This window comes from Mauremys mutica, chromosome 17 (genome assembly GCF_020497125.1).
Source record: "Mauremys mutica isolate MM-2020 ecotype Southern chromosome 17, ASM2049712v1, whole genome shotgun sequence".
In the NCBI taxonomy this organism is placed as follows: domain Eukaryota; kingdom Metazoa; phylum Chordata; order Testudines; family Geoemydidae; genus Mauremys; species Mauremys mutica.
Window position 1 is genome coordinate 28,554,717 of NC_059088.1, and position 27,996 is coordinate 28,582,712.

Genomic DNA, 27,996 nt, shown 5'->3' on the forward strand with positions numbered 1-27,996 from the left:
CTCTGCCCACGTGTGTGTGGGGGGGGCAGGGACCAGGAGCCTCCTGCTGCCTAGCCCAGCAGTGGGGAGGGGGGCTGAGGCAGCCAGACCGGGGCAGGGATCACTCAGGGTCCCAGGGCCAGGGAAACGGGTGAAGCAGCTGCTGTAGAAATGCAGACGATGACGGGCAGAACCTAGCGAGGTGGCCCGGGGTGGGGGGTGAGGGAATGCAGCACCCAGCTGGATCAGACCCAGGATCTGTCCCGTTCTCCTGGAGAGAGAGAAACAGCAGGGCCCCCATGGATCTGTACTAGGACCAGCCCTGTTCCAAGTGATCTGGAAAAAGGGATAAACAGGGAGGTGGCAACGTTTGCAGACGATACGAAATGACTCGAGCTAGTTTCGCCCAAAGCTGACTGGGAAGAGCTCCCAGAACTGGCCGAGGGGCGACCAAACGGCAGAGGAAATTCACCATTGATAAATGCAAAGCGATGGCCCTTGGAAAACACAATCCCAGCTATACCTACAAACTGACGGGGTCTAAGTTAGCTGTTACCGCTCAAGCAAGAGACCGTGGAGTCATGGTGGCCAGTTCTCTGAAAACATCCGCTCCGCCTGCAGTGCAGGCAGGAAAGCTCACGCTGTGAAGAGGGCTGGCTGATAACCCAGAGCACAATGCCACTCTGTAAACCCAGGAGACACCCACCCCTTGAATATGGCCGGCAGGTCTGGTCGCCTCCTCTCCAGAAATCATGCTATAATTGCAAAAAGTACAGAGAAGGGCAACAAAAATGCTAGGGGGCTGGAACAGCTTCCTGGTGAGGAGAGGACAGAGAGACTGGGACTGCTCAGTCTGGAGAAGAGCCGGCGAAGGGGGGGACGTGACAGATCTAACACATCATGGCTGGGCTGGAGAAAGTGACTAGGGAAGTGTCATTTACCCCTTCACGGAACACAGGAACCAGGGGTCACGCAATGACATTAGCAGGCAGCAGGTGTAACACACACCCCCGGAAATACTTCTTCACACCACACAGTCAACCTGTGGAACTCGCTGCCGGGGGATGCTGGAAAGGCCAAAAGTATAACTGGGTTCAAAAAAGGAGACAAGCTCATGGAGGATACGTCCCCCAATGGCTGTTCGCCAGGATGAGCAGGGGTGCGACCACCTGCTCTGGGTGTCCCTAAACCACCCACTGCCTCCGGAGACACCCCCGCTGCTCAGGCTGCCCGGCCCAGCGGGGATTTGGAAAACCTCTGGGTCAAGGACTAATGTTGGCTGCAAATGCCCCCAGTGCACAATCCCCACCCATCCCCATGCAGGCCCCAGGACAGCGTCAGGGTCCCCCCAACCTGGGCCCAGGCTTGGAGGGATGTGAGTGGGGGGACCTCACTTCGCCGGACCCACTGTCCCCCCAACCACCCACCAAATCAATGCAACACTGTTAATTAACATAGAATATATTTAAAAAATAATAATAATAAATCACTCTGGCTTTCTCCTCCATAGCAAGGGGTCTGTCGGGGAGCACAGAGGTCTGGGGCCCCCACCTCCCTCAGCCCCACGGCATCTGCTCCCCCCAAAGGGCCCCCCCAAATACAGACGCAGGACGTGACCTCACAATAGACAAGGATTCAAAGTTACAAGTGCTTTATACATAGCCCTGTCCTCCCCCACCCCCGGGCAGGGCCCCCTTACACACGGCTCAGCGGGACCCCCCTACACACGGCTCGGCAGGGACGGGGTACACACAGCTCAGCGGGAAAAGACGGGGGATCAATTTTGTCTTTAAACATTATGATTAGCAAAAACAAAACCAAACCCCAAGGCGCAGGCCCGGAGCGCTGGGGCTCGGGTCGCTAGCTAACAGAAGAGTTATATACATGGCCGGCCCAGGGCTGCACACGCAGCCACGCCAGCATGTGGACAGACTGTCGCCCGGAAGCTGGGGGCACAGAGCCCCATGCTCGCCTCCACCCTGGCCGTGGGGTTAGGGGACCTTGGACTCCCCCACCACAGGCCCACTCCCTCCAGCACGGGGACGCTGCATTCACCACCACCCCTCATCTAGTTGGAGGGTCGAGGTCCCTGGACGCAGCCTCCATCCTTCACAGAAGTGCAGGTCCCCCGACCTCTGGCACAGAGCTAGAGGACCTCACGTCCTCCCCTGCTTAGCGGGCGGAGAGCCCTGGCCACCTCCCAGCGCAGGGCGAGGGGTTGCTGCTGGGAGCAGAGGCTGGCACTGGCCCGGCTTCGAGTGATTCTTGGCGGAGTCCTGGCGCCTGGGCCCAGCTGCTCGGTGCTCTTGGCCCTGGGAGGTTTCACGCAGATCGGGGCAGCGACGGTGGGCACAGCGCCAGGCCCAGGGCGGGCGCTTTGTCCCTGGAAGTCAGGCCTGTTTGCGATGCTCGAAGTCTGTTCTCTCCTCCCCAGCACTCTGCCACCTGCCCAGGGCGGGTCCCCCTCACTGCAGCCGGTCCGTCCGGAAGGAGTCCTCCACCGCGGGGTCCGTCAGGAGGGCGTAGGGGTCACTCAGCATGCTCAGGCCATCCAGGGTGAGGGGCTCGATCTTGAGATCCTCCTCCAGGCCCAGGGACGTGTCCACCTCGAAGCCGGGGACCCCGGCCAGCGCCGATGCGATCTCCTTGGAGATGCCGGGTGGGGAGTCCCCTGGGGTTGGAGAGGAAGGGTCAGACCCAGGGCAGGACAGTGTGCGGTGGTGGTGGTGGTGGTGTGGGGCAGCCGGAAGAGCCCATCCCGCCAGCAGGGGGGGCTGAGCATCCGGGGGGCCCTGGGAAGTGGGGGGCACGGGGCAGTTTTCCTTCGGCAAAGCCCAGCCACCCTCTCAGCTGGCTCCCAGCTGCATTCCACTAGCAGGGCAAACCCCCGCCCTGGGGGAACCCCCGGAAGAGGGGCCTGGCCTCCGTGGCCCACGCTGTGTGTGGCTCGACTACTGGCTGCTGGCCGATCCCACTGCAAACTGGGCTGAGACCCAGCAAACTCGCTCCACCCACCGGCCAATCCGCACAGCGCCGGGGGGCCGCCGGAGGGGGTGCAGCCCAGCCCAGCGCCTGCGACACGCTGGCGCCCACACACCTGTGAGGACGATGTTGGGGATGGGCCCATGGCGGCCGCAGTTGCTCAGGTTCTGCCGGCTGAGGAGATGGGGCTCGTGGAAGCTGCTGCCGCTGGCCGAGAAGCCCAGGTTCTCTGCCGAGTGGTAGTTTAAGGCACCCAGGTCCTCGGGGAAGGTGTTGTGGTTGAGCGGGAAGCTGCCCGGGGGGCTCTCGCCCATGCTGAACTGCTCTAGCTGCAGGGAGACACGGGGCGGGGGACTCAGTGACTCGCCCAGGAGAAGGGCCCCGGCTGCCGCTCCGTGGGCAGAGACGGCGCTGGGAGCCAGGATTCCTGGGCCAAAAGGAGAACGTCTCAGAGCCGTGGTGACCGACGAGTCGATCGCGATCTCCGGCAGCACAGACAGGCTCCCTGCCTGCCCCGGCCCCATGCTGCTCCCGGAAGCAGCCAGTGCGGCCCCACGCGCAGTGGGGCAGGCGTCTCCCTACACGCGCTGCTCCTGCCTGCAATCACCACCCCTGCAGCTCCCATTGGCCGGGAACGGGAGCTGTGACCAATGGGAGCTGCGGGGGCAGTGCTTGCAGAGAGGGGCAGCGTGCGGAGCCACATCCCCCCCCCCCCGGCATGTTGGCCCCTGCCAGGAGCAGTGTGGGGTAGGCAGGGAGCCTGCCTCAGTGGCAGCCATGCTGCACCGCGCCGTGCCGCACACCGGGAGCCCCTGGGGATAAGTGCTGCCCGGAAGGAGGCTGCACCCCAACCCCCAGCCCTGAGCCCCCTCCCAGAGCCAGCACCCTGTACCCCCCCTGCACCCCAACACTCTGCCCCAGGCCGGAGCCCCCTCCTGCACCCCAACTCCCTCCCAGAGCTTGCACCCCTCACCCCGCCCCAGGCTCAGCCCAGAGCTCCCTCCCACACTGCAAATCCCTCGGCTCCAGCTCAGAGCCCACACCCCCTCCCAAACCCCTCCTCCAACCTGGTGGAAGTGAGTGAGGGTGGTGGAGAGCGAGTGACGGGGGGAGGGAAACGGAGTGAGTGGGGTGGGGTGGGGTGTTGGGGAGAGGGGTAGATCCTGGGTTGCCCTTAAATTCAAAAAGTGACCTTAGGCGTAAAAAGGCTGGAGTCTGACTTAGAGGAACCCGCTGCAGGGACCAGTCAACCCGGCAGCCCCCTCTACCCCTCGGCGTTTACGGCCGCAGGGAGCACGTGAGGAATCGCCCACAGTGGGGCCAGCAGCAGGTGCAACAGAAATCCCCATCCTGCGGAGGGGGCTGCCCTGCTCCCACTGCCAGCCAGTCCTGCCTCACGCTGACTCCACCTCCCTAGTCATGAGCTGGAGCTGGTGCCACCAAACCACCCCCAACGGAGCCCCGCAGGCGAGTCACGGCAGGGGTGGACGCTCAGAACGCAGCTCCCAGAGATCCCAGCGCTGACTGGGGGAAAGCAGCCCACAGAAGCAGCCTGGAGGGCCAGGAACCGGGGGCTGGGCTGGCACCAGCAGCCACTCCAGGAGCGTGGCCTGAACACAGCTGGTGTTGGGTGGGCTAGGCCAGGGCAGCTGAACGGCTACATTACTGGTGACTTGGAAGGAGCAGCCCCAGCCCCCTGAGGGTCTCTGCTCCTATCGCCCGGGGGCGAGCGCCAGGACCCCCCAGCAGAGACTCAGCCTGCGCTGGGACTCACGCTGCCCAGGCTGAAGTCGCCCAGCGGCTGGCAGAGCTGCTGCTGTAGTGAGGAATTATGCTGGTACTGCGAGAGGTACGGCCGCTGCGTGGGCGCGCTGTGCTGCTGGGACTGCTGCTGCCGGGCCGGCTGCGTCTGGTGCTGGGGCTTCTGAGTTTGCTGCAGAGGCTGCTGGGATTGCACGAGCAGGCCGGGCTGGTTGTAGGGGTATGGCGGGAGCCTCTGGTCGGCTGGCAGCTTGCTGGTGTCCAATGGCACGCCCTGCAAACACCCAGCACAGCGAGGGTTACAGCCAGGCACCAAGCCTGGCAGGGGTCCCCCTCCTTCTAAACAGCCACCCGGCCCCCAGCTCTGGAGCCAGACCCTGGCCCACTCTCCTGTCGTTGAGTCATCAGCGCCAGCTGCTTCAGGGACCGTTCTGAGGGGAAGGAGCCCTGGGCCTGTCTGAGGCCCAACCAGGAGGGGGCTGACCCTTCCCCTTGTTCTCTACCCTCCAACGGGACCGAGGATGTTCTCAAGGTCCTTGGATACGTCTACCCGCTTATATCTTGGGACTCAATGAGATCCTGTGGCAGAGAGTTCCAGCAGCTAATTGTGCAAATACACCCCCTGCACCTGACAGATACGCCAGGCTTTTCTCTGGCCAGCCGTGTGTGCTGGGGCTCAGGGGAGGGAAATGCCCCCGTTTCCCTCCCCCGCCTAGAAGCGCATTCGCCTGGGGCATCAGACCATCCCGGCGAGGCTGGGAGCTCAGGAGAGGCAGAAGTCAGAAGGCCTCGGCCAAGACCAATCTCCAGGTACACAAGGACCAAGGTTCCTGGATCCTACCTGCCCCTGCCACTTCCCTCTGCAGAGATCCATGTGTGGGAGGCCCCCCTTCCTCCAACCTCACTGCAGGGTGTTTCTGCCCCTTCCCCAGGGCACAGGAGTCCTGGCCTGGCAGCGGGGAGGGGGAGCCGAGCTCTGTGCACCCCACCCACGGCCAGCGGAAGCCCGGTTCACGGGGTGCAGCCCAGACGACGCTCTGTGGCTGGGGAGAGCGAGCCGGCCCCCGTCTGCCTGGGGAGCAGCAGCCAGGGAAGCCTTCACGCCCAGCATCACATTGAATCTTCCGCGCCCCGAGCAGCTGCGGCTTCCCCGACGCCCGGCCCTGGCCCAGCTGAGGGCCTTGTCCCAGAGCATGCTCAGGCCCCGGGGCTGCATCCCTGCACAGCCTGGCCCGATGGGGGGTTTGCTGTGCCCTGGCACCGAGACCCTCCAGACTGGCTCCCAGCTAGCCTGGCTGCCTTCAAGCCAGCTGGAGACTCCCCCCGGGGCCAGTGGAGGAGCTGGGATTTGGGACAGGAGGGTCCTGCTCCCAGCTCCCTGGGCCGGTCACTGCATCTCTCTGGGCCTTGGCTCCCAGTGTGACCGGGGAGAAGAAGGTTTCCCTTCCCCCGTCCTCTGGCTTCTCTGTCGACCGCGGACCGTCTGTGCAGCACCCGGCCCCGCCCGAATCCACACAATCATCTCCGACTTCTGCAAGCGCCCCGTGGAGCAGCGCCCCGCCCGGGGCCAGGGCAGCGCCGGGCGCCAGCTCCCCGCCCTATGGCTCCCGGCCTCCCACTGAGATGAGGATGGCAAAAACAGGACGACAGGAGGAACTGAAAGAGGAAGGGGGTGACGATGGATCATGCATACCTGGGTGATGGAGGACAATGTGGGTGACATTGTTGGTGAGAACTGTTTGGGGTGCTGCCTTCTCGAGTCGCCGCCCATTGGGAGGGTGAGGGGGCTGAGCGGGGCCCTTCGGCGGGGCGACGTGTTTATGGACGCCTGCACCAGGGGGGAGTAGGAGGAGCTGCTAAAGCTGGCCTGCAGGCTGGGGTTGCTGGGCGAGGACTGCATGGACTGGCTGCTGAGGGAGGAGGGGAGCGAGGGGGTGCTGAGGGAGGAGGGGAGGGAGGGGGTGCTCTGGGAGGACTGCAGGGAGGGGTTGCTAAGGGAGGAGTTCAGCGACTGGGGGCGCAGGGAGGCCTGCAGGTTGGGATTGCTAAGCGAGGACTGCAGGGCAGGGTTACTCAGGGAGCTCTGCATAGGTGAGGTAAGTCCTGTGGGGACAAAAACAGAAGAGACACCACCGTTACCCATGGCAATCAGCGCGCGAGCGAGCGAGCGAGGCTCCGCCCCCTGGGCGGGATGGAGGGGGAGGGGGAGACCAAAACGATGGAGACGGCAACAGAAACAAACAAACCCAGCGATGGAATCGGATCGTGGCCCGAGACCCCCTCCAGCGGGCGCCTGGCTCGAGGGCCGCAGCCCCGGCTCACAGGGCGAGCACCGGGGCTCCCGGGAGGGGGCTCGGCTCCTCCCTACACAACGCCCCAGCTCGCGTCCTGCTAACCCTGCCGCTGAAATGACCTGAGAGGGTCTCGTGTGCCCAGACGCTGCAGGGGGAGGTGCCCAGCTCGGCCCAGGCCAGGCCATTCTCCGTCCCCACCTGGGACGGGGGCAAGGCAGGAGCTTGCTGGAGGTGCAGAATCACCAGACCCCGCTGCAGCTGCTCAGTAACATCCAGTCCCCCCCGACCTCCCAGCGCCAGCAGCCCCCTCCGAGCACATGCTCAGGGACCCCTGGGGCCGGCTCGTCCCCCAGCTCCGCTCCATGAGGATCCAAGACACCCACGACCCTGGGCCAAACTCAGCCCTGGCTAAGTCCCATGGGCCGGGGCGGAGCTGGGCGGCCTGGCTGACGTCCCATCCTCAGCACTGGGCTCTGAGGAGGAAGGAGCCCAGCATGAGTCCGACGCAGCCCTTGCCCGCACGGCCACAGGTCGACTCCTCTTCTGGGCAGCGCTGCTGCTGTGGCTCTGCCAGGAGGCTGGGCAGCAGCCCGGAGCCCTCACCTGCGGAGCCGTAGCCTGTCCCAAGTCCCATGCTGCTGCTGATGCCCAGGTGCGTCATGGTGTTGGCCAGGTTACCGGTGCTGCTCCCGCCGCTCAGGCTGGGGTAGTTCGACTCGTCGGGGTCCAGGGGGGTGGGCAGTGGGGAGGGGAAGTGCAGGCTGGTGAGGTCAGGGAGGGAACCACCCGTGTTCAGGGCGGTGGGGATGAGCGGGACGTTGGCAGGCTGATCGGGGGACGGAAAGATACTGAAAGAAACAGAGAGACGCTGCTCAGCAAAGGCGCCACTCCCGAGCGCCCAGAGTCAGAGACTCCTGGGTTCTGGGCCCAGCTGCGGGAGGAAGTGTGGCCTAGTGAGTGAACAGAGGGCTGGGAGGCAGGACTCCTGGGTCTGTTCCCTGCTCCGCCATGGACTCACTTCTGTGGCTTTGGGAAGTCCCCATGCCTCAGCCCCCCCGCCCCCCCCCCCGGTGAAAGGGAGACGCCCCAGACTCCCCCACGAGGGCCCGAGCGATGCCCGCGAGGTGCTGAGGGCTATTACGGCAGCGTGACACGCCCGGGCACAGCACTTACTGGATCCCGGGGACTTCGCAGGATCTGGGCCTGGCCGAGGACGACGAGAGCTGGGAAATCAGAGAGGGGAGGGGAGTGAGCCTGGGCAGGGCGTTTACCTCACCCCACCCTCACCCCACCCCCCGACCAGCGCGGGCGGCCGCAGTTTCTGGGCAGGAGAGAGGTAAACACACATTGCAACACTCCAGGCGCCAGAGGCAGGAAGCCGGTGCCCACAGCACCAGCCGAGCTGAAACGTGCGGGCACTGAGAGCAGCCTGGCCCCACTCCCACCCCAGGACCTCCAACCCCGTCATACAGGCCCACCCTGCAGGGAGCCCTCCCCCCACCACGTACCCCCTATCAGCACTGGAAACACACCAGGGCTCTCAAAGCCCCGGGTCCCCACTGACAGCAGCGCAGCCTCACCCCAGGACCCCCACACCCACCTTCTTGGTGTCCCAGGGCTTCAGTAAGTGCTTGTTGTCATCCAGGAAGTTCTCCTCGATGGGAGGCACTTGGAAAAGAAACACTGGCAAGGGGAGAAGGGCAGGGGTGAGCCTTGTGCAGAGGGGGCCAGCCCAGCCCCCGGCCCCGCCAAACCCCCAGGGCGCTGGCGACTGGAAGTGTTGTTAAACGGTAGCCATGCCTGGCATTAACAGGGCAATGGGGCCAAGAGACTACAGCTCCCAGCATGCAATGCTCCATGTGGAGCCAAGCGGCCTCCCCATGAAGCAGTGCACACTGGGAACTGTAGTTCTGCCAGGCCTCCTGGCCCCTTAGGCTTTTGCGCTCCCAGGCAACTCCCCTTCCCTGCCCCTGGCAATGAAGCAGAATGTGCCACCCTCCCCATGCATCCCTGAAGCTCCCAGCCCTGCAGGGGCCAGAGCTGCCCCCTCCCATGGGCTGGGATCAGACCCCACTCCATGCCCCACTGTGACTGCCAGGCATGGGGCACTTACCTTTACTGTCCACGTCCCCGTCCAGAAAACCTGAAAGAGGGATGGGGCCACGGTTAGCTAGGAGCAGGGGACCTACCGTATGACCCAACGCCCAGGCACTCCCCTGGGAGAGAAGGCAGGAGACCCGACCGGCTGGGCACTGCGAGAGGCTGGGCACTGCGAGAGGCTGGGCACTGCGAGAGGCAGCGCTCGGACCAGCAGCCCAACGAGCGAGCCAGTGTGGAAGGGAAGGGGAAGATGAACGTCTGGGGTGACGTGGTGCTGCAGGAAAGGGGGTGCTGAACTAGACACGCCTATGGGGGGACGTGGTACAGCCGCGCTCGGACGGAGCTAGGAGATGGATCTGGCAGATACAACCCCGCCGGGAAGTCTGCAGTTTCCTGGCATGTGGGAGCTAGCGGCAAAGAGAATCCACCTGCCGCCAGCTGGCGCCCCAGAGCACCGACCGTACCGGGTGGCCCGGCCATCAGAGCTGCCCTGCTGGGCTACCAACGGACTCAGCCAGCCTGCACACGGCAGTAGCCAGAGGCTGGGCAAGGAGGGCAGGTGGGGAGCAGGGAGAGGCAGGGAGCTGGGACATGCACCTGCTGCAGGAGGTGCAGCTGGGGCGTTACTCACCGCTCCTGCGACTGGGAGGGGGGACGCCCTGCGAGGGGCCCAAGTACACGTCCTGCTGGCTGGGGTTCATCACACTCGTGTGAAGCGCCGAATCGGAATTTGTTCTAATGGCAAAACATAAGGCCCCAGTCAGACCCCCCTGGGCAGAGACAGGACCCAACAAGGCTGGTCCATCCTGGGAGGAGCGCGTGCTGCCAGCATGTGGCGGCAGGAACCCTCCCCTCCCTGCGGCTGGGGGAATCCACGCTCCCCTCCCTGCGGCTGGGGGATCCACGCTCCCCTCCCTGCGGCTGGGGGATCCACGCTCCCCTCCCTGCGGCTGGGGGAATCCACGCTCCCCTCCCTGCGGCTGGGGGAATCCACGCTCCCCTCCCTGCGGCTGGGGGAATCCACGCTCCCCTCCCTGCGGCTGGGGGAATCCACGCTCCCCTCCCTGCGGCTGGGGGAATCCACGCTCCCCTCCCTGCGGCTGGGGGAATCCACGCTCCCCTCCCTGCGGCTGGGGGAATCCACGCTCCCCTCCCTCCGGCTGGGGGATCCACGCTCCCCTCCCTGCGGCTGGGGGAATCCACGCTCCCCTCCCTGCGGCTGGGGGAATCCACGCTCCCCTCCCTCCGGCTGGGGGAATCCACGCTCCCCTCCCTGCGGCTGGGGGAATCCACGCTCCCCTCCCTGCGGCTGGGGGAATCCACGCTCCCCTCCCTGCGGCTGGGGGAATCCACGCTCCCTTCCCTGCGGCTGGGGGAATCCACGCTCCCCTCCCTGCGGCTGGGGGAATCCACGCTCCCCTCCCTCCGGCTGGGGGAATCCACGCTCCCCTCCCTGCGGCTGGGGGAATCCACGCTCCCCTCCCTCCGGCTGGGGGATCCACGCTCCCCTCCCTGCGGCTGGGGGAATCCACGCTCCCCTCCCTGCGGCTGGGGGATCCACGCTCCCCTCCCTGCGGCTGGGGGATCCACGCTCCCCTCCCTCCGGCTGGGGGATCCACGCCCCTCCCTCCGGCTGGGGGAATCTACGCTCCCCTCCCTCCGGCTGCGGGATCCACGCTCCCCTCCCTGCACACGCTCAGCGGGAAGCTGCCTGGCTCTCATGGTGCCAAACGCCACCTCCTGCTGCTCGAAGCTTGCCGGGTTGTTCTCAGGAGAGCAGGCTGGTGGGATGACGTGGGACCCTCGGAGCTCAGACCGCGCAGGGATCCCCGAGGGAGGAGACCCCCGCTGGGACAGCACAGGTATCTACAGAAACCCCAGTGAACAGCCCTGGGGGAACCCCTTCCCAAGCCAGCAGCTGCCCCGGCCCAGCTAAGCTGTAAGGAAGCTCTAGGGTACCCCAGCGTTCTGCTCGCTGTCCCTTGGGGGCAAGGCCAGGCGGGGGGGGGGGACGCTGTGAGCTGGAGCAGGAGGTGACGGCTCATTTCTAGAGGCAGCTGTCAAGTCCCCACCGAAGGACCCAGCCCCTTCCTCAGGCCGTTCCTGTGGCTGCCGTACAGCGGCAGCGCCTCCCTGGGCCCTGGCCAGCAGAGGAGGGTTTGCTCCAGCCCGGAGGCGAAGGATCTGTTGGGGGAGGCGCTGTGCTCACATGGACAAAGCCTGAGGCCACCCCAACCCGGGGGCACGGCAGGGCCTGGGCCCTGGAGGGCTGCCACAAAGCATGTGCTGCAGAGCAGGGGCTCCCTGAGGCCCCAGGAGACGCCTGCAGAGTCGGCCTGGGGCAGGGGGAGGCTACACAAGGGGGAGCCTAGGCTGCTCCCAGGCAGGAAATTCTCTCCCCCCCCCCAGGCCCCCAAGGGCCAGGCCTTCCTCCCAGCAGGGCCCAGCCCCACGGCGACGCCGCAGGAGCATGAATGGGGACATTGTCCTTGCTGCCGGCACACGGTGCGCGCCGAGGGGCCGCTGCTGAGCACGGTGCGGGCTTGGAGGGGAGCCGGCCGCTGCGCCCGGGCCCTGAGCCAGTCCCGCAAAGCGGGGCCACAGGACAGGGCGGCTGGGCCTGCCTGCTCCTACACCTGCCGCTCCGTCAGTCCCCCCTTCACTTCCTGTCCTAAACGGCCCCGTGGCACCAGCAGAGCCCGGGGTGGCAGCAGCTCAGGAGCAAAGGCGCCAGGGGTGGGGGGCTGCACAGCACCCTGGGACCCATTTGGGGGAAGGCCCCTGTAGAACCCCCACCCCACCCGTCTCCCAGGCAGCAGCCAGCGAACAGCACCTCCTGCAGCCCCCCCAGCGCCGGCTCCTCAATGGCTAGGAGAGCAGTGGCTAGAGCCCTCCCTGCTGCGATGTCAGGGCAGCTGCACCAAGCTGAAGAGGGGCAAGGCCTGATCAGCCAGGGGAAAATCAGCCTGGAGCAGGGTGGGGTGCGCAGGGCAACCAGCTGGGGGCAGGGGGCACGGATCAGCCTGGAGCAGGGTGGGGGGCACAGGGCAGACCAGGTGGGTGCAGGGGGCACAGATCAGCCTGGAGCGGGGGGGGGGGTACAGGGCAGACCAGGTGGGTGCAGGGGGCACAGATCAGCCTGGAGCGGGGGTGGGGGGCACAGGGCAGACCAGGTGGGTGCAGGGGGCACAGATCAGCCTGGAGCGGGGGGGTGGGGGGCACAGGGCAGACCAGGTGCTAAACCCAGGGTTGTGAGTTCAATCCTTGAGGGGGCCATTTGGAGATTGGTCCTGCTTTGAGCAGGGGGTTGGACTAGATACCTCCTGAGGTCCCTTCCAACCCTAATAATCTATTATTCTAGGTGGGTGCAGGGGGCACAGATCAGCCTGGAGCGGGGGGTAACAGGGCAACCAGCTGGGGGTGGGAGGCACGGATCAGCCTGGAGCAGGGGGGGTACAGGGCAGACCAGGTGGGTGCAGGGGGCACAGATCAGCTGGAGTGGGGGGGGGTACAGGGCAGACCAGGTGGGTGCAGGGGGCACAGATCAGCCTGGAGCAGGGGTGCAGGGCAGACCAACCCAGAGTGGGGTGGCAGGACAGGGGCCGATCAGGGCGGGCTGCCTTCAGCTCTCGCTGCCTGTGCCAAACTCCCCCTCTGGCCGGTGGCTGTTTCCTTCTCCCCGGCCCCTGGGGCGCCCAAGGCCACCAGCTGGCCCATTCCTCCTGCCGGGGCCTGGTGGGAAGGCGGGGGAGGCAGCTCCCCCATGCCAGCCCGCCCGACACTCGCAGGATTCCAGCCGCTGTGGCAGGCCAGCTGGAGCTGCAGCCTCCTCCCGGCTCAGCTCCTGCCCAGGCACTGGCAGGAGGAGTGGGGCCTCGGCTGCCAGTTCCCCCCAGGCCCAGTCACCAGCCCTCAGGGGAGCGGAGCTGAGGGGCCCAGCCCGGCTCTGCCAGGCGTGAGGGTGCCGAGTGCGGCTCCCGCCGGCAGGCTGCAGCAGGGGCCGGGGCTTGGCAGCGCGTGGCAGCCTGTTACTCCATGGGGGCTGGGCAATGCTGCCTGCGGAGGGTTTCGTAAGTGCAGCCCTCGGAAGGCCGGGCTGCAGGCCCGAGCCAGCATTTCCACCTGCCCAGGACACGGGACACCCGGCAGGGGAGGTTAACGGCCCTGCGGCGGCACGAGCCATGAACCTGCTGCGCTGGGGGCAGGGCCTAGGCTGCGCTGCGGCTCCCGGCTGTGCTGGGGGCCGCTGGCCGGCTGCTGACTGCCCCCTTCTGCCCACGGCCAGCAAGAACCCGGGGTTTTCCCGGGCAGTTCAGTGCTCGCCACAGGTGCTGGCTCCGTCGCGCAGGCTGCACCTCAGAACCCCGCTGCGCCCAAGGGACAGACCCGGGGCTCCCTGCTGACACTGCCACCAGGGGGCACTGGGGGCTGCTGGAGAGCTCTGGGCCCTGCCTTGCCCCCCGAAGCCCATGACTAGGCACCGGCCCCTCAGGATCTGGACTAGAGGAGCTAGGAAAGGCTCCCCCGCCCCAGCTGCTCCATCCCCTCTCAGCAGCGTGGCCAGCAGGGCCTGGCGAGGGCACGCCTGGCTCTGTGCTGCTTCACGCGCAGCCCGCCCGCCCTCCCATGCCCAACAGGCTCCTGCCCTTGCTCCGAGGGGCGGAAAGACGAGGGACACGAGCCCTGTTACTAGACAGCTCAGTGTCTTTCAAGGGGCACGAACCCGGTAGCGTCTCACGGAGGGCGCTGCCCTGAGCCCAGAGAGCCGTTCGCGAGAGTGCCCCTGCCACCGGCCCCCTGACCCACCGTGATCCCCGACAGCCCAGCTGGGGCGGCCACGTGAACCCGAGAATCAAGCTACGAAGGGCAATGGGACCCTGGGCCCCACTGAGCCGCCCCAGCCTGAGCATCCCAGTCACCAACCGGGGGTCATGACCTCAGGATCCCCCCGACCCAGCCGGACAGTGGCCATCGGGCCCGGGGGCTGCGGCGTCGGGCGGCTCAGGCATAGAGAGGGGGAGAGAGAGAACGGAATCAAAAACCATTCACCTGTTGAGAGCCGACGGCAGCCTAAACAAGTGTCCTTTCTCCATGGGAAAGTTACCCCAGGGCATGGTCCTTTGTAACGAAAAACAGCAGGTTACTTGGAGGGGCAGGGAATGGGCCCCAGACCCCACCCGGCAGCGGGGAGGGGTTAGGAACGCAGGCGGGCAGCAGGGCGAGATGCCAGCTGCAGGGGGGGAGGAGGCAGCCTGGAGCTCTGGGTCCAGGGGGCACAGCTGACCTAAGGGTGCCCCACAGCAGCCTCCTCTCAGCCACAGCCAAACAAGGCAGCGCCAGCCAAGCAGCCCTGCGCTCCCAGGCCCCCAGCCCAGGAGGGCTCCAAGGAGCACGGCAGCGCCCGTTCAGGAGAGAGGCAGCCTGAAGCAGCTCCATGCAAAGCTGCCAAAGGGGCTGGGGGCGGCGGCCAGACGCCCTCCTTGGGCAGGTGGCCGCTCTCTGCTAAGCATGGACAGTGCCCTGCCCAGGAGCGTCCCCTTGTCTCCCCTGGGCTGGACCGTGCCATGCCCAGAACCCAGCCCCGGGCCCCTCAGCGTAGCGGCAGAAGGGACCTCGGCCAGGGGGAGGTGCAGTGCCGCACCACAGGCAGCTACGCTGAACCTGGCCCAGGGGCTCCCCGTGTCCTGCCAATCCCGGGGAGAGCCAGAGGCTGCTGTGCCAGGGGCTGCCCCCGCAGCCCGGGAAGGGGGGGGCTGGTGCTGAGCGAGGCGCACTAGAGGGGTGCCAGGGGACGACTGAAGGCACCAGAGCGGAGCGGGAAAGGCTCGAGCCGGGGCAGGTAGCAGCGGGATGCGCAGCGAGGGGCGACCGCGAGCCGCGATGTTAGGAAGGTGGGGGAGGAGCCCACGCGGCTCTGTGTGCAGGGGGGAACGACCGTGAGTGCAGCACCTCCTGCTGCCACCCCCCCCGGGCGCCCGCGAGGCGCTGGCCATCTGCCGAGCAGTCCCTGGGCTGCACAATTCACTGGGGGGGGGGGGGGGACAGCACGTGCCAAAGGAAGCTGGACCAGTGCGAGGCTGGGAGCACCTAACTCCCCTAGGCCAGAGTCCCGCCTGTCAGCTCTGCGGGTGCAAGCGGCATCCAGGGGCCCTGGCGCCAGACGCGCCTGTGGAACTGGGGCTGGATCTGCTCCATGCACAGCAAACCCCACGCCCATGCCCCCCCCGCCCCCCCCCAGATATCTGGCTGTTGGATGGTGCTCCGAGCCCCTCCCTGCCCCTCTGGGCTCATGGGGCCTGGCTCTCGGCAACGGCAGCCTCGGTGCTGCTCTCGGGGGGGGGGGGGGCTGCACAGTCCCGGGGGAGAGCCCCGGCCAGCTGCAGTCCCCGCAGGCGCTTTGGGCCCCAGGGCTCACGAGGCCTCCAGACAGAGGCAGCCCAAGCCCCAGCATGGAGCTGCCGACAGGTGACAAGACAGACTCCTACAAGCCCCTGGGCTGACCCCACAAGGTCCAGCTGTCTGCCCCGATCCACTGCCTTTCCTGGCCAGCCTGGCCCCGTGGAGGGAGCCGTGGCCAAAGGGAACGTCCCCTCTCAGGAGCAGCCAGCGTTTAACCAGGAGACGCTCCAGCGGGAAGCGTCCTGGCAGCTGCCCCCAGGGCGATCTGCAGCCAGCCTGCTAGAGGGGCTTAGGCCAAACCACAGCTGGTCCCTCCCCCTTGGAAAGGTTCCGGCAAGCCAGGGAGCGGGGGGACTGGCCCCTGGCCATGAGGCTGGGGGCCGAGCCAGGCACTGGGAGGGAAGCACCACACACAGACCTGTCCTCCACCAGTCCAAGCACACGTGAGCCCCCCAGAATGAACTGAAGCCACGTTTGCACGTCACGCGTGTCCAGAGACAGACAGATGTATCCAGTACCAGCCCCACAGGCCATCCCGCCCCTGGGACCTTGTGCCACCCCCACCAGCCTCCTGGGGGACTCGCCCGGGTGTGAAGTGAACAGAGCGGCTCTAGAGCTGACCGTGGTCCCAGGCAGGCTGCTCCCCGAGACACCCGCTGCCAGCAGTGGCACAGGCTGGGGGGGCCTGGGGAACGGCTCAGAGCAGAGGGCACCCAGACAAACCGTCTCCCCTCCACACCTGCTCCTGCAGGGCAAACAAGCAGCACGAAGGCCCTTGACGGGCGCCGCTGATGGAACGGGGGAGGGGACCGAGTACATTTTGAAGCTCCCTTCCTCGCTGGGGACACAGGGACCGTTCTGGCCCAAGAGAGGGAGGTGGCTCTGCCCAGCCATCGCCCAGGATGGCAGCCACCCACTGGCACTGGGGCACCAGGGCTTCCTGGGGAAGATGCCACGGCACCTGCCCTCTAGACTGATGAACCGTCGAGGTGGCCAACGTGCGAGGAGCAGAGTTAACTGCTCCCCTCCAGCAAGGAGACAGGTCCCAGCAGGTAATGCGCCATCCCGCAGCCCGGGCCGCATGGGGGCACTGCCCGCTGGGACCTGGGGCTGCCAACGGCTCCATTACCTACAGATCGCGGGCACCCTGGGGGCTCCTGGCAAGTCGCCGGTGCAGCCTGGGCTGGGCCGGACTGAAACACTGGCTCTGTCCCGAAGCGATTCACATCCAGCCAGGGGTCTGCTCTGGCCAGCCCTTGGGGTCACAGGCCCCAAGCTCCTGGGAGAGCTGAGTCGCAGCCCCTCAAACTGCTCGGCCAGCTGGACGCCTCCGCCCTCAGCGGGAGCTGCTCCCCGACTAGCCTTGCTGAGGGCCCAGACCCCTCCCCACAGCCCCACCCCTGGCAGGGCTCTCCCAGCCCCTTCATGCTTCCAGAGGACACATGCTGGGCCTGTCACCCTATGGCAAACGAGGAGGCCTGGTCCCTTCCACAGAAAGGGCCTATGGGGCTCAGCCCGGCCGTTCCTCCCCCCACTGCTGCAGGAAGCTCCAGCCTGCGCAGCCCTCTAGAAACTCCACACCCACAGGAGGCCATGAGCTCCGCCCGGGAGCGAGGGGACCCCCAGCCCTGTCCAGGCAGCTGGCTCCGGTGGGAGCTTGCGGGGACACCACGGGGACGGGACGTGGTACCCAGGGTCGTGGCAGGTAACTCCTGAGATTACTGAACTGGAGCAAAATCCGCCCCAGCTCCCTGGTTTTCCTCTGCGCATTCGACAGCCCCGGGTGTTGGGTCAGTCGCAGTCGCTCCCTCCCACTAGCCCCTTCTGCCTGGCTGAAGAGACCCTGACAGACACCAGCAGGGAGCAGGAAACCTGCAGCCAGCGCCCCGGGAGTCCGAGCACGGGCCAGGTCCTGCAAAGGGGATTTCGTCAGCGACTCTTCAGCTGCAGCTGGTATCCCAGGGCAGTGACCCTGTGGGCTGGGGGGGAGGGGAAAGCCCCGTGACCCAACAGGGCTGCTCCTACGTCGCTGGGCGTCCGGGGGGCGAGTTACCTTCTCCAGCTGGGCTCGGGGGGAGGCGACAGGTAGGCCGGGCTGTAGGGAGAGTTGTCCACGTGAGCAAAGAGTTAAGGACCAAGCCGAGAGTGCCTATGAAGAAGCAGAGTTGGAGCCGCCCGGAGGGGCTCTGGCCAGGGGGGATTAGTGCTCCCTAGCCCCAAGGAGCCGCGCGCCCTGGGCCCCCGGACCCACGCAGGAGCCCGCCGGGAGGCAGCCGCGGGCGCTGTCCCGGAGCAGGCAGCAGCGCTGCTGAAGGATATATGGCGCACGTATCGGCGCAGAGGAGACACCATCCGCCGGGGGTCTCGCTGCACTCGCTCCACCAGGCCGTGGTGCCGGGTGCTGCGTGCCGAGTCCAGCGGCGAATGCAAAGGGCCCTGCAGAGACACAAAGGGGCATCGCTCTGACCATCCATGGGGGCGTCTCGCGGAGAGCCGGAGCGCCACGGGAGCCCCGCAGTGCTGGCCCGGCTCCGGCGGCCCGTCCCCGCCTCCCACACACACACAGCTGGCGACCGGCCCCAGCGCGCTCCCCCCGACTCCCATGCACCGTGGAGCACGAAGGGCCCTCCGGCCGGCGCGTGCAGCATTGCAGATGGGGGGCCCAAGGGAGGTGGGATTTCTTCCCAGCCCACTGGACAGGGCTTGGTTGAAGCCTGTGTGTGACGGAGAACCAGCATGACCCAGCCTTCCTCTCCGACTCACCGCGCATGCTGCCCCGTGGCTACGCTCCCCTGGTTCTCCCATGAGCCCCATGGCTGTGTGGGTCACCCCCAGGCAATAGGACAGGACCTTACGGATTGGGGACGGGAGGGGAGCCTGCCGGTGCCTGCAGGGGGAGCTGCCGCACGGCTTCCGGGTCTGTTACCTGGAATTCGGAGACGCCGCTCCCGATCTGGTTGACGTTGGGCAGCGAGCCGCTGTAGTACGGTCCCCGGCTGTGAGCCAGCCGCAGCTTCTGAGCCTGCAACTGGACCAGAGAGAGACGAGGCAGCGTCAGAGCCGGCTGGGCAGCCCCCAGGAGAAGGGGTGCAAAGCCCCTTTACGTCAGCGGCAGAGCTAGGAATACGCAGCGAATCCCTGGGCCTCTCGGAGCGAGGAACAGAACCTGGGCCCTGTTCTTGCCACCAGACCATGCTGTTATCGGGCAGGGGGGGGGGCGCCGAGGATCCCGATCGGCCCGGCCCTCCACACGCAGCCCCCAGCTGGCTTTTCCAGCCCATCCCGAGCACCTCGGCGCCACAGCTGGGAATGCTCTCACGGCTCCTTTGCAGCCCTGGTGGTGCAGCTGTGTGTGCCAGAGGCTGGGACCGGACCCTCTGCACCAGTGCCTGGAGGGTAGCGAACAGAGCAGGCTCCAGACACGATCCTGGCAATGGCAGGCCAGCAAGGCCCATTCCGCACCAGGGAAACTGGTTGAAAGTGTTGTGAAGAGCAGTTACCAGAGACAGGAGCGAGTCAACCCAGCGTCTGTAAAGGGAATCGTGCCTCAGCACTAAGAAAACGTGGACGGGGTGAAGAAGCATGTGGACAAGGGGGATCAGAGGTTACAGTGACCGTGAACTTCCAGGAAGCCTTTCACAAGGTTCCTCATCGAAGGCTCTTCGGCAAAGTAAACACGCTCGTGGGATAAAGGCGAAGGGCCTCTCCTCCCTCAGGGAACAAACGACAGGCACTAAGCCACCCGCCAACACCCCATCCCAGCTGCACGCCCGAAGCTGGGTCAGAGCCCCACATTTGGGACCCATTCCAGGCCCGGGCGAACATGTTCCAGCTACTCAGAGCACCCCTGCGACGCGAGCCGGCTGCCTGCACCGGGGGGCTGGACAGTTCACACCAGGTACTGGCCCAGAGCCAGCGTCTCTCTGGCCTGAGGCTTGCAGGCTCTGGGGAAGCCCAAAATCAAGGGGAGGGGAAGTCTGGCCGAGAGGCTCATTGCAAAACCACCGGCTGGAGATACCAGAGTGCGAGCAGCCCCGGGGAGCGGGAAGCACAGAGGAAGTTCCTGTGCTCGCGCTGCTGTTCGTGGCACAAGCTGGCATGGAGGGCCAGGAGCCGCAGCACGCTCGGCAGCAGATGCCCTGGCGGAGAGGCTCAGGCAACGAGAAGGGAAGCCCCAGGTGGCAGCTCGATGCTGCCACCCTGCCAGCCGTTCAGATCTGCAAGCCGCACACTGGGGGCCGCCCTCCCCCGCCCTCTCGAGGCTGGCATGGCATGGAGGGGAAGCATCTGCCAGCAGCCGGGGGCATGGGACTAGGGCCGCGACCACCAGTGGACCCAGCTCAGCTCCCAGGCAGGCTCCAGAGCAGAACCAGCGGCACGTTTCCCGTGCCCCTCTTGGGGAAGGCAGGGCCGCGGCGATCTCACCAGCGAGCCAACTCCCAGTGGGAACAAGCCGGCCAGGCTGGAGTCAGATACGCGGCCACAGGGAGCAGCTCGACCTGCTTCTGCCCAGCATCGGGGGCGGATGAGGGGGGCCCGGGACAGGCCAGGCATGAAGCTGGGCCCAGCCAGAGGCTGTCTGGGGTGGAGGGGCACGGAGCACCCTGGGGCTGAACTCACCCCACCCCACTCCACAGCTTGCCCGGCTCCACAGCACCCCCTCTGGATAAGCCAGGAGCTGCAGTGACCTGCTGGGGAAGGAGACGTGAGCTCCCCAATAATAAACTCAGCATCGGCTGCACTGAGCCATCCTCTCCAGGTGAGGAACGGCCAGACTGGGGCAGACCAAGGGCGCATCTAGCCCAGTGTCCTGTCTGCCGACCATGGCCAGTGCCAGGTGCCCCAGAGGGAGTGAACAGACCAGGGAATCAGCAAGTGATCCATCCCCTGTCGCCCATTCCCTGCTTCTGGCAAACAGCCACTAGGGACAGCCTGGCTAATGGCCATCGATGAACCTGTGTCCCCCATGAACTGATCTAGTTCTTTTTTGAACTCTGTTATGGTCTTGGCCTTCACAACATCCTCTGGCGAGGAGTTCCACAGGTTGACTGCGCTGTGGGAAGAAAGACTTGTTTGTTTTAAACCTGCTGCCTGTTCATTTCATTTGGTGACCCCTGGTTCTTGTGTTAGGAGAAGGAGTAAATACACTTCCTGATTGACTTTCTCCACGTCAGTCATGATTTTATAGACCTCTAGCATATCCCCCTTAGTCGTCTCTCTGCCAAGCGAAAAGCCCCAGGCTGATTAATCTCTCCTCATACAGAAGCCGTTCCATCCCCCTCATTTTTGTTGCCCTTTTCCAATTCCAATAGACCTTTTTTGAGATGGGGCGACCACGTCTGCCTGCAGTATTCAGGACATGGGCGTCCCATGGATTTATGTAGAGGCAACATGATATTTTCTGTCCTATTCTCTCTCCTTTCATAATGATTCCCAACATTCTGGTCGGGTTTCTGACGCTGCTGCACACTGAGCAGCTGCTCCAGCACCAACCTTGCCACAGAGGGGGGCGCGGCCAGGCCCAGACTGGGAGGGGGCTGAGAACCGGGTGCGAGTGATCCGGGACGCTGGCACAGGGCACAAGGCTGGAGAGCGCTGAGTCTCCTCTCTGCCAGGGAACTGGACACAAGCTGCAGTCACACGGGGGGACGAATCCTCGGCTAAGGTGAGATTCCATAACCGTTGCCTGGCCCCTGAACCAGCTCAGAAATAATGATCTAGAGCCGGGCTCCGGAGCCACCCCAACGAGGCAGCGGGATCGGAGCAGCCCTGGGGACAGCCCCACAGTGACCCCCGGGGGCACAAGGGCCCAGCACAGATCTGCCAGCTCCTTGGCTAGCACAGGCAGCTCTGCAAGGTGCCGCCGGTACAGCAAAGCACGCGAGCTTCGCGAGCCAGGCGCTGGCGGGAAGGGCGGGCAGAGGCGCTGGCACGAGCCAGGCGCTGGCGGGAAGGGCGGGCAGAGGAGATGGCACGAGCCAGGCGCTGGCGGGAAGGGCGGGCAGAGGCGCTGGCACGAGCCAGGCGCTGGCGGGAAGGGCGGGCAGAGGCGCTGGCACGAGCCAGGCGCTGGCGGGAAGGGCGGGCAGAGGAGTCGGCATGAGCCAGGCGCTGGCGGGAAGGGCGGGCAGAGGCGCTGGCACGAGCCAGGCGCTGGCGGGAAGGGCGGGCAGAGGCGCTGGCACGAGCCAGGTGCGGGCGGGAAGGGCGGGCAGAGGCGCTGGCACGAGCCAGGTGCTGGCGGGAAGGGCGGGCAGAGGCGCTGGCACGAGCCAGGTGCTGGCGGGAAGGGCGGGCAGAGGCGCTGGCACGAGCCAGGCGCTGGCGGGAAGGGCGGGCAGAGGCGCTGGAGGTGGGCGGGCAGAGAAGTCAGCACGAGCCAGGCGCTGGCGGGAAGGGTGAGCAGAGGCGCTGGCACGAGCCAGGTGCTGGCGGGAAGGGCGGGCAGAGGCGCTGGCACGAGCCAGGCGCTGGCGGGAAGGGCGGGCAGAGGCGCTGGCACGAGCCAGGCACTGGCGGGAAAGGCGGGCAAAGGGGTGGGCAAAGGTGGGTGGACAGAGGAGCTGGCACGAGCCAGGCGCTGGCGGGAAGGGCGGGCAGAGGCGCTGGCACGAGCCAGGTGCTGGCGGGAAGGGCGGGCAGAGGCGCTGGCACGAGCCAGGCACTGGTGGGAAGGGCGGGCAGAGGGGTGGGCAGAGATGGGTGGGCAGAGGAGCTGGCACGAGCCAGGCGCTGGCGGGAAGGGCGGGCAGAGGGGTGGGCAGAGATGGGTGGGCAGAGGAGCTGGCACGAGCCAGGCGCTGGCGGGAAGGGCGGGCAGAGGAATCAGCGTAGCCTGGAGCGGACACCTCTGGCTCCAGCAGCGCACGAAGCAGCCGGGCTGGCTCACGTCTCTGCCGTCGGCCCTTCAGCTGTGAATGCGCTGAGGCGTCTTCGCTCCAGCAGGGGCGGGGCTGCCGTGGGGACCGGGAGACACCAGAGGATATTTTAACATCATCTCTAAAGACACCCGGCCCCCAACGCCACGGCTCAGCCACCGCCATGGCCCTGCCAGGCTGGGTTCCCAGGACGGGCCAGCCACTGGCATCAGCAGCCCGGTCACTGGCCCAGCGCCGCGCATCCCCCTCCCTGCCGAGGGGCTCAGACATGGGGCCCCGGGCACTACCCTCCCTCCGGGGGAGGGGAGCAGGGCAGAGAGCCCACTCCATGGGACCTGGCCTGGCACGGTGCCCACCCCGCTGCCCTCTCAGCTCTTCCTGCCGGGGGCCAGGGACACCCCTGCCAGGAGAGACTCAGACTCCCTCACCCTCCCGACACCACGAGGGGCAGGAAGCGCAGCGCTGCACCCCGGGCCATGGCCCAGCTGCCACTTCCAGGACAAGCTCCAGTGAGTCAGGATCCTGCTGCCAAGCCCGGGCGACTCCCCGCCCCGCAGTCCCCACGGGTAAAGGTCGGCGCATCGTGCAGCTGCCTGGGAGAGCTCCGCGGGGGGGGGGGGGAGCTCGGGGGCTGCCCTGGGAGCTCCGCAGGGGGGGGCCTGGGAGAGCCCCGCGGGGGGGGGGGGCCCTGGGAAAGCTCCGCGGGGGGGGAGCCCTGGGAGAGCCCCGCGGGGTGGGGGAGCCCTGGGGCTGCCCCGGGATGGAAGCAGAGCGCAGGCTCCAGGGACGAGGGGAGACAAAGGGTCGCTAGGGACTCATCTGCCCCGAGCAGGGTCCCAAAAGCCCAGCCAGGCTGGTGCCCAGGGCGCCCGCGGAGCTCTGGCCAGTGAATCTGGCTGGCTCGTGCCCTGCCCCCGGGGGCAGGCGAGAAACGGGCACCCGCAGGGAACCGGCACCCAGCAGACTCTGCCAGGGCAGCCGGCAGCGCAGGCCCCAATCACCTCGCGGCCCTGGCACGGGGGGGGGGGGGGCACGCTGTGCCCTCGTGAGGGAGGGCGCCGAGCCAGGAGCTGGAGTGGAGCCGGGCTGCTCCTTACAGGTCGGCTAGTGCCCAGGTGACCCAGCACCCATGGCCTTTGCAGGGGGCAGGTCTAACCAGAGTCACCAGCACTGGGAGCACCTCCAGGGGCAACAGGGCTCTGGCCACAGGCTGCAGCCATGGGGCGGGGGGGAGGGGGGCCTTAAAGCCAGGACCCACAGAGGGGGAGAGGCTTAAAGCCGTGCCCCACGGAGGCAGATGCAGAGCAGGTCTCCGATGCCCCATAGGCAATCCCGCCCCCCAGCGCCTGGCCCTGCTCCCGAACGAGAGGGCAGTGAAGGACAGGCAGGCGAGTTAGCACTGGCAGCCCGGTGCCCACACAGCAGGCACCCCAAGGAGACAGCCTCTCCTGCCAGCCAGTCCCCAGCCTCAGGGCAGAACGGCTGAGAGTGCCAGCGAAGAGGCCACCAGCTGGCACCCAAAGCCAAGTGGGCGAAATTCCCTCTCAGGCCCACAGAACCGGCAGGCAGAGATTCAACCCTGGCACCGCTAAGTGCCCAGCGCCACCAACAAGCACCACAGTCCGGGCAGTTTGGTTCCACTGCAGAACCGACCGTGAGCCACCCGGCCCCTCGCCTGTCTCCCGTCACCCCCGCAAAGGCCAGTTCTCACACAGCCAGCGCCGTGGCGATAAGATCTGCTGGGAACAAGGCCGCGCACAGTAGCAGCAGAGACACCAAAGCCAGTTCACTCGCCCGATCCCCCTGGAGCCCTGGCTGAAGAGCTGCCAGTGCAGAGCAGCTCAGAAACCCCTGCAGCAAGGAAGCCCCCGATCGTAAATTCCTGAGCTTAAAACCAGCACAATCCTGACCCCAGAAAAAAGGGCGATTTAGCCACCAGCTGTCTCTGCAGCGCTCCGGGATTAGGGCTCCGAAGCCTGCCGGGTTCGGGATTTCAGCTCCATTTCCCAAGGCCAGGGCCCCAGGTGGGAGAAAGCAGATTCAGCCCCGGGGGCCCTTTCTGAACAGGGAGGGCCCGGGGATGGGGGATGCTGCCGTCTGGCTCAGAGCAGGAGTGAAGAATTCCTTCCTGACCCCTCCAGCTGGTCCCCTCCCCGCCCAGACACCGGCGCTCCGACTGCCCCGTCTCAGCACAGGGCCACGGCGTTATTCCTGGGTAGGGACGTTTGCTTTGGTAACTGCTATGGCGGAGTCAGTCCCACAGACACAGACACTCCCCCGCCCGCTGAACGCCAGCTGCAGATCCCGACCAGGACAGCACCAGCTCGTTTGGAACAAACCAGCAGCAAAGAGCAAGGCCCCGCACAGGGCACTAGCTGAGAGCCGCTGAACACGGCCCTCGAGGTGTCCGGCGGCTCGTGACAGGAGCCAGCTTCCAGCAGCTTGGTCAAGGCCCTGGAGACGAACTCCCTTCGGCACCCGCAGCTGCCACTCCACAGAGCGCACCTGATCTGGGAACCCTGCAGGGCTGCACACCTGGCCACTCTCCCCAGCAGGAGGCGGGACGGGGCTCCCCGGGGTCAGGTTCCTAACGTGCAGAGACAGGGCAGGACTGGTCCCTACAGCACGTGCTCCAGGACAGCATCTCAAACTACGGGGCCAGCGGAGAGCCTGGCTCCTGCCACGCTCCTTGCCAGTCCTCCTCTAGCTGCTCTGTCCTGCTGCTGCCCACACAGCCCCTTGTCCTCAGTGGGCGCAGGGCAGCCCGAGGAACGTCGAACGCACTGCCTGAGCCGCTAGCTAGCCCTGGCGCTCTCACGTCTCCTGACCAGCCAGTTCTGGGGAGCAGCGGCAGCACCGCCGGGCACGGGGCGCAGGGAGGGCGCTTCGGGGGATCGCCCGGCAGCACCGCAGGGCACGGGGCGCAGGGAGGGCGCTTCGGGGGAGCGCCCGGCAGCACCGCAGGGCACGGGGCGCAGGGAGGGCGCTTCGGGGGAGCGCCCGGCAGCACCGCCGGGCACGGGGCGCAGGGAGGGCGCTTCGGGGGAGCGCCCGGCAGCACCGCCGGGCACGGGGCGCAGGGAGGGCGCTTCGGGGGAGCGCCCGGGCAGCACCGCAGGGCACGGGGCGCAGGGAGGGCGCTTCGGGGGAGCGCCCGGCAGCACCGCCGGGCACGGGGCGCAGGGAGGGCGGTTCTGCCCAGGTCCCCCAGCTCTGCTGTACATTAACCAGCTGTTTACTGTGCAAACACGGCTCTGGCCTCTCAGCCAGGACCACACTCAGCTGTGATGCGATGGCTCGTCCAGCACGAGACAAACCGGGCTGGACCCCCAGCCAAGCCGACATCCCCCGTGGTCATTTCTTAGCTGCATGGCGAGGGGCAGGACTCACGCGGCCCACCAGGGAGCGCTGGGCTCTGCACACAGAGGGACCAACCGCTGCCTGGACCCAAGGAGCTGGCTCGGGAACTGTGTTACGCCCTGGGCTCGGAGCAGCGACCCCGGTGACAGACGCCCCCCGAGGCATCTCCTTTCTGTCAGCACCTGGCCTGCCCCACGGCTGCCTCAGCCCCACCTCCGCTCCCCGGAGCGCCGCAACCCCCTATGCCAGACCTGCCGAGTCCCCGGAGTGCGACCCACTCGGAACGCGCTCCCCACTTCGATCACCTCACTGCAGCCTCACTCAAGCCCACGTGCCCCCCATTCACACCAGGAGCCTGTTCAAACCACCCCCCCTTTCCAGATCCCACCCGCCTCCCGGAGCTGCTTCCCCACTCCCTAATGCCAGCCGCCCCCGGTCCCTTCGCTGCCCTGAGTGAGATGCTCTGCGGCTCCCGGAGCTGCTTCCCCACTCCCTAATGCCAGCCGCCCCCCGCCCCGTCGCTGCCCTGAGTGAGATCCTCTGCGGCTCCCGTCGCTGCTTCCCCACTCCCTAATGCCAGCTTCCCCCGGTCCCGTCGCTGCCCTGAGTGAGATCCTCTGCGGCTCCCGTCGCTGCTTCCCCACTCCCTAATGCCAGCCTCCCCCGGCCCCGTCGCTGCCCTGAGTGAGATCCTCTGCGGCTCCCGCCTCCTGGAAGGGCCCCCCCGGATCTCTCAGCTCTTGTATTTCAAATTGCAGCTGCAAAACACCCGTCCCCCACGTGCCTGCCCCCCACTCTGTCTCTCCTGGGAAGGAGCTCTGGTTGGAGCATCGTGAGTCCCTCCAAGTGGATGGCGTTATCCCAGGATGCAGCCCGGGACAGTAGAATCAGTGGCTCAGGCAGCTGGCTGCTGGCCAAATCCCAGGTTTGGCAACGTTCACGCATCCCCATCGACTCTGGGGAGGAGCAGGGGGGGCTGTGCAAAGAATAACGGGCCCTGTCTCCCTCGCTGCCGGCGGAGCGGCTTCTCCCGCACCTGGCGCCAGGTCAGTGGGGACGCAGCGCTGCCCCCCTGCTCTGCCTCGCAGTGCGCCCCGAACACCGCCCAGCCGGGGGCGCAGGGCCTGGGTTTACCTCTCCTGAAAGCTCTGGACAAAGCACTGACTGGGAGGGTCGGGCCCGACGTCCCACGGGGAGAGCTGCTCTGGGGGGAGACGTCCCAGACCCCTCTGGCCCCAGCAGATTTGTTCCCTGCGTGACATGTTCTCGTGCTTGACCCAGTGTGATTTTAAGCCCGTCCAGGGATGCGGCTCCTCGTGGGCGACCAGGGCAGGGTGCTCCAGCGCCTGCTGCCGGGAAGGGCTGCCCGGGGTTCGGCCTCAAGCTGTCGGGGCAGAGCACGGGACAAGCCCCCCAGCCACGAAGCAGCCGCAGGATGGCTCCGTCCGGCGCGTTTCCTGAGACCCCGCGCTGCTCCCGCGGCCTCCCGCTTGGAAAGCGCGTCCCGGCTCGTGGCGCCCCCGAGGGGCACCGGCGTGTCCGGCGTGGGCTGCGCGGCGGGGGCTGCAGCCACGTTCCCTGCCCCGGCCCCACGCGCAGGAAGAGCCCCCGCCGTGCCCCCGCCGCCACCCACGGCGACCTGTCAGCGGGGAGCGGGCCCGGCCGGGGGCACCGGCCTCCTCCAGCCGCCCCACGGGCTGCCCCGAGGGACACACCCCCGGCCCCACCTCCCGCCCCGGCCGCCCCCTGACCTGCGGAGCGACCCCGGGGCCGGGCCGGAGCCGAACCCCGCTCCCGCCCCATTCCGCCCCGCGGCCCCAGCCCAGGCCCCCCGCGGCCCGGTCCGGTCCGGTCCGGTCCCCCCCGCCGGTCCGGTCCCCGGCCCGGCCTGCTCACCCGCGTGGAGCCGATCTCCATCATCACCTCCTCGAAGGCCGCCGTCTCCTCCGCCTGCCGCTGCTTCTGCAGCGCGATCTTCTCGCTGAACTTGCGGGGGTTGGAGGCGCCGGCGCCGGCCGAGGAGCCCGGCCCGGCCCCGGCCCCGGAGCCAGACGCCGCCATCTTCCCTGCTCAGGCAGCTCCTGCCGCCGCCTCGCAGGCCGCAGGCCTCGGCCGCACAACACGGAGGCGCGGGGCATCACGGGATGCGTAGTTTATTTACCACCTTGCCCGCCCTTCTGCCCCTAGGGGGCAGCCGCCGGAAACGGACTACAGCTCCCAGAGAGCCTAGCGCCTCGCCGACG

General features: G+C 66.9%; 1 protein-coding gene across 3 annotated transcripts; it reads right to left on the reverse strand.

The window, feature by feature from the left end:
* Positions 1–1,474: 1,474 nt before the first annotated feature.
* On the reverse strand, positions 1,475–27,849 carry CRTC2 (CREB regulated transcription coactivator 2). 3 transcript variants are annotated; one of them, XM_044991227.1, is made up of 14 exons: positions 27,650–27,849; positions 18,442–18,543; positions 17,835–17,951; positions 17,569–17,630; positions 14,166–14,234; positions 9,748–9,851; positions 9,130–9,159; positions 8,617–8,699; positions 8,190–8,239; positions 7,620–7,864; positions 6,416–6,825; positions 4,736–4,996; positions 3,077–3,290; positions 1,475–2,650 (listed from the first exon to the last, which is right to left on the reverse strand). In XM_044991227.1, the coding sequence occupies exons 1-14, from the start codon at positions 27,812–27,814 to the stop codon at positions 2,445–2,447; spliced, it is 2,118 nt and encodes a 705-aa protein (XP_044847162.1). In that variant the 5' UTR covers positions 27,815–27,849; the 3' UTR covers positions 1,475–2,444. The 3 variants fall into 3 exon arrangements, with proteins under 3 accessions (XP_044847162.1, XP_044847164.1, XP_044847163.1); XM_044991229.1 differs by lacking the exon at positions 27,650–27,849 and adding an exon at positions 26,888–27,145; XM_044991228.1 differs by lacking the exon at positions 14,166–14,234 and having other exon boundaries at positions 27,650–27,848.
* Between the last annotated feature and the right edge of the window lie 147 nt (positions 27,850–27,996).